At 40.7% G+C, this 10,000-nt stretch overlaps 2 protein-coding genes across 2 annotated transcripts in view; both read right to left on the reverse strand.

Moving 5' to 3' along the window:
* The window catches only part of LOC137991547 (ankyrin and armadillo repeat-containing protein-like), a 6,201-nt gene extending 2,625 nt beyond the window's left edge, over positions 1-3,576 (reverse strand). Inside the window, exon 1 of the mRNA XM_068836621.1 lies at positions 948-3,576. Within this exon, the coding sequence (XP_068692722.1) occupies positions 948-3,190 (2,243 nt within the window). The 5' untranslated portion in view covers positions 3,191-3,576. The remainder of the gene's footprint in view (positions 1-947) is intronic.
* A 3,972-nt stretch (positions 3,577-7,548) lies between these two features.
* Positions 7,549-10,000, reverse strand: part of LOC137991806 (isoamyl acetate-hydrolyzing esterase 1 homolog) — an 8,171-nt gene continuing 5,719 nt past the window's right edge. Inside the window, exons 4-5 of the mRNA XM_068836847.1 lie at positions 8,486-8,604; positions 7,549-8,331 (exon numbers count right to left, since the gene is read on the reverse strand). Of these exons, the coding sequence (XP_068692948.1) occupies positions 8,146-8,331; positions 8,486-8,604 (305 nt within the window). The 3' untranslated portion in view covers positions 7,549-8,145. The remainder of the gene's footprint in view (positions 8,332-8,485; positions 8,605-10,000) is intronic.

Genomic DNA, 10,000 nt, shown 5'->3' on the forward strand with positions numbered 1-10,000 from the left:
TAGGTGGCTGGGGGTTGGATTATTGACTCTTATGCTACCCCCTCATACTTCTCACCTATTCCCCTCTGATATGTCAAGGAATACATATAATTAGATACACACTGATTTTCATATTAAGCCTCACTTTAGTGTTCCCTTGCTCTTTTGCTGAGCTTATCAAGAGTGCTCGACTCCGCATCAAGTGGTCCGGGTTCGGGTCCTCGCCAGGGACACTCTCACGGTGCCTCTCTCCACCCAGATGTATAAATGGGTACCGGCGAAATGCTGGGGGTAACCCTGCAATGGACTAGCATCCCATCCAGGGGGGAGTAGAAATACTCCTATTTGCTTCATGCTAATGAACCTGAAGATAAGTGCCGGCCTGATGGGCCTTCTGGCTCGAAAACAGAGACTATCAACATCACACCACTTGAAGAATACAGACAGTTAACCTAACAAAGTGGCCCCTTAACACTCTTCCTCAAATTATCAGCTTTAAACAGCTGCATTTACCTGACCCTAAACAAATGCTGATAGTAATTTACTTACCTTACTGACAGAAATAGGTGGCAAATTCTTAGACATTAATTTCATGCTGGAAATTCAAAATTGGTTGTGCACCTGATCGGGTACATTTTTGGAGTACACTATTTTAAAATGCACCCTTTGTCTGGTACAAGTATTCAAGTTGAGAGCCAATCCTTCTGTTCTCAGGTAAAATATGCCTCCATTGCAAATTAATCCAGTGAACAGAAATGAATGAGATTAATTTCAATTTGACGAGATATTTCACACACCACCATGTTTTATGTTGATTGCATATTTTTGAGACATTTCCCCAAAGAACTTTCACAGAGACTGAAATATAGACAAAAGCCTCTGCTTACTGCCTATCTTTAAGTGGTTAAGACTGAGAGGATTTGTAAAAATACATTGCAACTGATTCCTTGAAAATGTATCCAACTTACCCGATGGGAGGAAGACCAATCCTCCTACAATGCTGCCATCTCTCCACAAACTGAGGTGACAGTTTCACCTTTCCTGCATGAAACTGGATCACCTCGTAAAGAAAGGGGTCATGGCGACAAACACCAAGGAGCTGCCTCTCACCTATACTGTCATAACTCAAGTAACCAAGAGCAACAGATGCAGCTGCCTGTACAGTTTCATACTTCGAGGTCAAGAGTTTCCCTAACAATGGGATTGTTCCAACGGAGATGATTGCACCTGGAATACCTGCTCTTGTGTGGGCTAGGGCACCGATAAAGTTTGCTGCTGCAGCTTGGATGTCCTCAGTTGTTGAATCAAGCTGTGATATTAACAGCTTTATTCCTGTTGCAGATGTTTGTGATTGGTCCTCATCTGGAATGATGCGAGATAGAACTACGATTTGAAATGCAGTATAAGTGACCTGCTTCTCATTTTTGGACTCCAAAAATGGCATGAAGGTGTGGTACTCAACACCCCCAGACAAAGCGATCGTCTTTTGATTTGCCACATTATTGTAGGAAAATACAGCCAATGCAGCTCCTGCAAGTAGATGGACATCGTCATCGACATTGTAGAGTTGTCGAAGGATGTGAATGAAGCTGAAATCTTTGTGGTCTAGGGCTGTTCTCATGTTGGCAGTGTTACTCAAACAAACACAGCCTAAAGTGTAGGCAGCCTGAACTTTAATGATGTCTTGCCTTGCCTGAACCATGTACCTGATCAGAAACCTATGGCCACCTTCCTTCATCACTGCTTCTTGATTCTGAGTATGTGGTCTGAAACCCAGGCACAAACACAATGCTCGCAAAGTTTGCAGCACGCTAAGAACAATGTATGCTGGTGTATTGGCTTTCCCCAAAAGACGAACCAGTGGCATAACACCATTTGCCTTAGCAATGTCTTCCCTCTTGTTTCTAACTCCTGAGGCAAGCACACACAGTGCCTCCGAGCCAATAAAATGCAAACTTTCCGGTAAATTCTCAGAGAGAAATTCAACGAGTATATTGACCCCTATTTCAGCTGCAATTGACCGTCTCTGCGCATTCTTTTTCCCAGCAATGGCCCAGAGGGCTCCCGCAGTTAGAGTTCTCGCATCAGCTGCCCTTGATCGCTTTAACATCCTCATTAGCATCAATACACAGCCATGTTCAGTCACAACTCTCTGATTATCCTCATTGCCTTCTGCCAGGGAGTGAATCCCCCGCACTGCGGCAAATTGGCATTCCCTGGAGCGCAATCGCATAAGCTCCATTAATGGCTGCACACCATTTTCAGCAACAAATGCATTCTGATTAACTCCATGTCCCTTGACAATTGCACTTATTGTCTTTGCTACTATCGATAAGACATGTTTGTTTCTAACAGCAGTTAACAAAACCACCAGAGACTTCCAAATGTCTTTATTGTTTCCAACAGAAGTTTGTATTTCTAAGTTAGAGCTTGTTAAAACTTTCAGAGTGCTTAGTGCTGATTCAATAACCTCTTCGTCATCAGTAAACTGCAGTAATTGCACCAGACATTCAACCCCTCCATTACTTACTGTGGCTTCTTTATTAGGTTCACTGTACGCCAGAGCTTCCAGAAGCCTTGTCGCTGGCAAATACAAATCTCTTGTGGTCTCTTTCAATTGCAAAATGATAGGAGGCAAGGCTCCACTTTGAGAGAGAGATTCCTTCCCAACTTCGTTCTTAACAAAATTAAGAAAAGCTGAAAGGGAAAAAACTTTTGCCTCCTCACTTGCTAGGGAATTTTTTAACAACTTTAAAAAGGCTTGAACTCCTCCTGCGTTAAAGAAATCTTCTAAATGTTCTGAATGTTCATCTGAAGTGAGTTTGACAATAGCTCTCGCGCAGCAAGATTCCAAATCGTTTTGGGCAAGCCCAGAGATCAAATTCTTCCAAACGTCAAGATCAGGACTTTTCAGTTTCAAAAGATATTCCAACACACTGATGTGATTTTTCAATGCTGCTAGCTCAACAGCGCCGAACATGCGACGATCTTTGGCTTTGAGGTTAGCCTGGAGCTCTTCGGCAAGAAGTTGCACAGTTTCAACATGACCGTTCATACAAGCTAAAAGAAGCGGGGTCAATTGCTCTCCATCTTTCGTCTCCAACTCCAGTTGATCTTCTCCTGACTTAACAAAGCGATTGACGCTTTTATGATAACCGTTGTAAGCGGCGTGGTGGACGTGTGCCCAGCCTTTTTCATCGAACTCGTCCATGTTTACTTTTACAACCTGCGGTTTGAACAACCCTCGATCAGCTGCTAAAATCGTAAAATATAATAACTACAAGGTGTTTTTGCGAGCTACGTCTCTCGTTTAGAACATGACCACTTCTCGTTAAAACCAGCAAGGGGCAACTCTTCGTAATTCAGGAACTCTTCGGGCAAAGTAGCTATGTCCACAAGTCTTCATCGAGTTGACAGTTCAGTTGCTAACGAGGTTGCTATGTGCCTGACGAACAAATTACATGTTCCGATAAAACGCTGGGCAGCGATCAGTCAATTTGCTTTTCTTTCGAAACGTTTGCTGCTGTGCTTTTCCGTAATCTGCTAACTTCGAAGACCAAAAAGGCTAAAAATACTTGAAACTGCGGAAATACCTCTTTAAAAAAGTTTACATTACATCCGCTTCAATATATCGATTGTTCTCTTCTGTGCGCTGTGGGCTGTTCGCATTGTCACGCTGGCTGTCATACAATTCAATAGGTAACGCAACACAACGCGATCGCTTGTAACTCGTTGTAGTTTAGTTATTTGTTCATTACTATCTAATGGCAACACATTACAAATGAGGGGAAAAAAAGAGAAGGAAAATATAGCGCCATAAGACCCCATAAGGATGATCCACAAAAGAGTCCAAGACCCCGAGGCAGATCACCTGGATATACACTTCAAAATAATGATAGAAATGATTATTGAATAATGATATAACCTAAAAAATATTTTGTGTAGTTACATGAAATTAAGACTGAGTTAAATGTTTCATCAAATTAATTCTAAAGGTCTTCAAATTAGAGCTATTATGAATACTGCTAGGTAAGCTATTCCAGCTATCAACTATCCTATTAATAAGAAAATTTATAATAATTCGTTCTAGCAAAGTTCTTTTTTATCCTCATACTATCACAACCCCTGACGATGTAACGATCTTGCATGGAGTAGAAATTCAGATATTTCACGGTGAGGTCCACATTTAGATAACCATTGAGCGGCTTGTATAGAAATGTGACATCTGCCATAAATCGCCTTTGCTCAAGTGATTGAAGATTGAGTTTCTTTAAACGGGAGGCATAGTCGATGTCTGACTTGAGGATGAGCCTGGTAGCTCTTCTCTGGACACGTTCTATGATGTCAATGTTCTGTTGGGTGTACGGAGACCATACTATTCACGTGGGAATTCCAGGATAGGTGACGGTCGACGAGCAAACCCAAGTCCTTAAATTGAAGAACCATCTCAAGACGTGATTCATTCATACAAAGTTCAGTCTCTACTGGTTGCACTTTTCAAGATATCCGCATTATTTTACACTTTTTAATATGAAAATCCATTCTATTTAATTTGCTCCAAGTCCAGAGATTGTTGAGGCTCTCTCTGAAACAATGCATGATCATGAGAATTGTAAATTACTCTTGAAGTTTTACAGTCGTCAGCATAAAGGGTGATGGTATTACCAAAACAGACGACGACAGGAGGATCACTGATAAATATAACGAAAAAAGGAGGATCCAATCATAGATCCCTGGGGAACTCCTGATGTAACATTAGACCAAGAAGAGTGGTGGCCGTCGATGATGACTCTCTGATAACGTTCATACAACTAATCTCCACACCAAATGAATTCAAGAGGGAACCGCCAACACCAAAATTAAATAATTTTTGTAGTAAAATGTTATGGGGTACTCGATCAAACGCTTTGGCAAAGTCAAGAAACACAACGTCAGTCTGTCGACCCTCGTCTAACGTCTTGGCCCGATGATGGTACGTTAGGACAAGTTGAGTTACACATGATCTTCCTTTAATGAACCCGTGCTGCCAGTCAGGGAGGAATGATCATAAATCGCAGAATTAACAATCCTTCAAGTTTCCAAGCACTTTGCAGGAATCATGGATAGGAGAGAAATTGGTAACCAGCTCTTTGTTGCCAATCTTGTGTACAGGGGAGATGTTAACCCTTTTCCAGAGATATGGAAGGCTACCTTGTCGAAGCCGCGAACAATTAAACAAGAGGTTGAGAGGTTTAGCTAACTCCCTGGCACAACCCTGGAGAATTCTGCCGGGAATACCACCCACCTCTGTGGCCTTGTGAATATTGAGATTACATAGGATCTTCCCAACTGCCTCCTCAGATGATTCCAAGTTCAACAGAAGCCGTGGATTGACAACATCAACAATTGACGGCGAACCACAAGACGATGGCTATATATCGTCAGTCTGAGAAACTTTCAAAATATATTTTTTCAAAGTGTCAAGGAATTCATCCCGGTTAGAGGGGTTTACATAAGAAAACTTAGGGGGTGTTTACATGATAAAACTTGCACCGGTGCGAGTTTCAAACCGGGGTGACTTCTTGATACCGCGTTTACATGATGACGAGGTGAATTCGTATCGTGTTTACCGCATCATTTTTCGATGAGGTTACGCCTCCTGTTTCGATCCTGTTTCGATCCTGTTTACACGACACCAATCAAGACCGTTGGCGAAACCGGGTGGATTTGAAAACTCTGCCAAAAGTGGAGCGTTTTTAAAACGATACGGTCTCATCTGCGTTGTAAACAGCGAAACCGCATCGATTTGAATACGATTACTTTGGCACGAAATTTGCATTGTTCGATTCAAAATGGTAAATTTAGCACGTAGTGCAGCGCTCGCTTCTGGCAAAAACGATTCCGTGTGAACACTTCCAAATCGTATCGATTTTGACGCGGTTTCGAAGTCACAAAACCATGTCGATGTGAAACCGCGTGCGTGTAAACGCTGCCTCAGTAGTCAACTACCACCTTCAGCTAACATCTAGATGATCTACCCGGTCTGCCACAGCTCAGCATTTGGGGAAGTATCCCAATAGACCCTTCTCCAAAATGGCGGCAAAGGATTTATATGAGTTAAAACAGAACTGAATGAAAAACTGATTCCACAAATAAAAAGAGCACCTTACTTTAGTAACCCTGCAAAGTTTCAGCGTATTAGATGTTATATCAGCTGAGAAAAGTTGAAAGTTGAAATTTGACGAATTTACAGACGTTTGTATGACTGGGGTAAACGCCATAGCCCCGGTCATACAAACGTCTGTAAAATTTTCAGTTTTCAACTTGCAGTTTCTCAGAGCTGATATTACACCTGTACATGTTATGCTGGAACTTTGCAGGATTACTAAAGTAAAGGTGCTCTTTCAATTTCTGGTGTACAATTTTAATTTTAACTTAGTTGAATTTTCGGCCGCCACTTTGGAGAAGGGTCTATTGCCCGAGTTCCATGTTTCTGACCCTTTCTGGATACGCAGTGAAAGAAAAAGGTTAAGGAAGTTTAAGGTCAGCAAGGGCAATGGGTCTGTTACATCCAACCTAATTAGTTTCTAAAACTCGCAGGGACGGCGATTCTACCGGCACTATTTGATCTTTTCGGTAGCTCATTAATGATATGATCCTGCCACCACAACATCGACAGTGGAACTCACGGTCTTCTCGGTCTGGAAAACAGCTAGATTTACACCCATTACAAGAAGGACGACGACTTCCAAGCAAGCTACTCGACTAAGTGGCTAATGATAACATAGTTCAGCGTGTCCTCAAAGGGAAATTTAGCTCCCGACAGACAGTGGGCGTATCGCCACGGTTTTTGAACTGCCTTACGCTTAGTAACTTTGGAGACGGACATTCTATGAGTGGCTTTAGTTGATTTTTAAAGAGCTTGCGATAGTGTTAGCAATGAAATTGTTATAACGAAATTACTGCAGAACCTTGAAATTTCTAGTTCCTTTTTGACTTCGGTAAAAGTTACCTAAGCAACTGGTGAGACGCCAATGCACAGTAGTCAAAGGCCCTTCCAGTCCTCTTTGGCATTGCACAAGGCTCCGTTCCAGGACCAACTTTGATTGCCCTGGGTGAATTGTACTTGTGCGCCAATGACACAACTATATATATTTACCGCACCGGAGAGAATGTGGATCAAGCAGTCGCTCACCTAAACAACGTTTTCAATGGTACCTGGATAATCGTCTCACTCCACAACTTCTCAGTATTAAAGATGAAGAGGGAAAAGGTTTTTGCGAGGAATCCGCATTAAGGTCTTAATATCTGCATAACGACCAAACGAGGTACTATTAATTTTAAAGGGTCTGCCAACTAATCCTCGACTGAATAAGACCATTTTGTAACATGCGAGGCGGTGAAACTTAAGTAGTTGATTAAGAGGACCGTTAACGTTTTCTTGCGAAACACAGTAGTTTTAAGATGCTGAGCGCCATTGTGAATTAAGGTAGTTTATGGTCCACCTCTTTCAGTAAACAAACAGTTTCAACTGAAGATGATTAAAGATGAAGAACATCAAGATTGATCGAAACATGTTAAAAAATCAAAGTTGTTGTTCATTATTTATTGACTTGTAAGATACTTTACAACAGTTTTCTTAGGTAATTGCATTTGTAAATTTGATGACATTACTGTGTATGAATAAGGTTATCCCATCCCATCCCATCATCATCATCATTAATGTTGCAAAACGAGGATCTTAATTTCTTATTTAATACAGGTATGAATGATCATTCTTGCTGTAACATGAGACATCTGATCTTGACCCAGATGGAAAGAAAACAGCCACTTTCTGTACAGTAGTCCAGAGTCCTACCGAGTTATGCTATAGCTATTCCAGACTGCTATTTCCATAGGTCCCTTTGGCCTGTAGCTTCCTTTCTTATCAGGGCTACGTAGGTTCATCGTTTCTGTATCAGCTATTGCTTTGTTCTCCAATCACAGACTGTGCCTGGAAAGCTACAGGATCTCCCGTCTAGAGCTTCACTATGAGTCTTAGAGAGTGACTGAAAACTGATGCTCAACCAAAATACATTGCGCGCTTATTTTGTTGTTTTAAATAATTCCAGCGTTTTGATTTGGGTACTCGCCGGTGATAAATTTAGGTAATAGTTACTATAAATTTACTAATATTCTCATTATCTATCAGCTATCCTTTCCAGAGCCCAAGAAAACTTTTGCTGGATTTTTGGGATCCAAGTCCTTCCAGTCTGGAAATACTAGAGGCAAATGTCCCACTTTAGGTTCAAGTGCTTTGATCACATGGTTTGCTACAAAATGGTTGCCTTCTTTAGAAAGATGAAGTCCATCACACAGAAATGACTCCCAGTTCTAGAATGAAATACACGTAAAAACCATCAGGTTAAATCACATTTACAGGGACAGTTAGAAACACACACAGGTGATAAAAAGAGCAAAAAAGAAAAGGTATTTTAGTAATCAATGATATTGTAAAGCGAAAAACAATGTTCGGCTTCAGACTTACTGGTTGTTCATAAAATAAGGAGTAAAGATTTATAACATCCACTCCAAGCTTCTTCCCTAAATCTGCACATTTCTCAGCAAATGACTTTACTCTTTCAGCAGATAAGGGCATTTCCCTTCCTAAAAAGTGAAGAAAAAAAAAAGTTATGCAATGAATTGTTTTGTTCCACCCAGAAAACAGTGTTCAATTGACTTGCAATGACACCAAAACCAAACTAATTATTTTGGTTATAGTCACAACAGATGCCGGCAAATCAAATGAGCCAAGTCAGGATAAAGCTGGTGGGAGACCAAGGTTTAAGTAAAAAATTCAGCCCTTGTACGACGGAGATGACATCTAATTAGATAATTTCACCACCAAGACTCGAATTTGACAATTGAACTTTGAATTTTAGCATGAGCTAAATCCCAAAGAAGCACAATTGTAAAGAAAACCCATGTGCAAACAGTATTGCATGTCCACATGATGTGAACAATTTTGTGCAAACCAGACTTGGTGGTGAATTTTGAGCATATGCCATCATCATGCATAACTTGGCCTATTACGTGTAATTTAATTTGTTGTTTCCTCTGACTGGTTGAGAACAAGTGGATAACAATTAAGCCAGTCACAAGGCTGCTGCCTAAGAAAATTTTCCGGGAGCCCTTTGGCTTCCAACATTAAAAGTTAGTAGCCCAAGTGATTTTTTTCAAGAGCCCAGAATTAATTAATTCCAGCTGGGATCATATTTACAAGAAAGTGATGATGAAGCAAGTAAGGCGCCCATTCGGACTACTTGTTTAGAAATCTGGTCGCTCACCCTCGCAAATAAGGCGCCCAAGGCAACCATTCGGCAGCAACCTTGCAGCCACCAAGTGTTCAGCAAAACCAATGTATTGGTAGTACATGACATTTTAATTTAGCAATATACAGTCTATTAATATTGAGGACAACTCTATTTCTACACTTGTAGCCGTTCACACTCACCCATACTCATTCCAGTAATCCCACTAAAAAAAAAACTACTATTACAACTCTGGATGATTTTTATTCTGTAATCTGAGAAGGCTTTCCTCTTTCTAAACAGCAATGATTGTACATGAACATGTGAAGCTACAGATTATTATTGGTAACCTTAGAGGGATTTGAGCTTTATCAGCTGGATATAAAGGAGTATTAAAAGAGAACCTCCACTCTTACTACAGAATAAGTTTAAACTGAACGAAATTATGTAATACAAACAAATAATGTTTAAAACCACTTAGTTTCACTTTCAAATTTCATGGGTGCAGCCATCTTGAATAACTGTGACGTGTTACGGTTGCTCTATTGTTCTGACACAAAGAGCTTTTGTCTAATGACAATAGGGCAACCGTAACACGTCACAATTATGCAAGATGACGGCACTTGCGAAACTTGAAAACAAAAATAGGCAATTCTGAAACTTAGTTATTTCAGACATAAACACCTTCTTTGGAAATTTATACTTTACACTGACTTGACTGTAACGGTTATTTCCTGTGATTTAAAGTCATT

Source organism: Montipora foliosa, chromosome 1 (assembly GCF_036669935.1).
Source record: "Montipora foliosa isolate CH-2021 chromosome 1, ASM3666993v2, whole genome shotgun sequence".
Lineage (NCBI taxonomy): Eukaryota > Metazoa > Cnidaria > Anthozoa > Scleractinia > Acroporidae > Montipora > Montipora foliosa.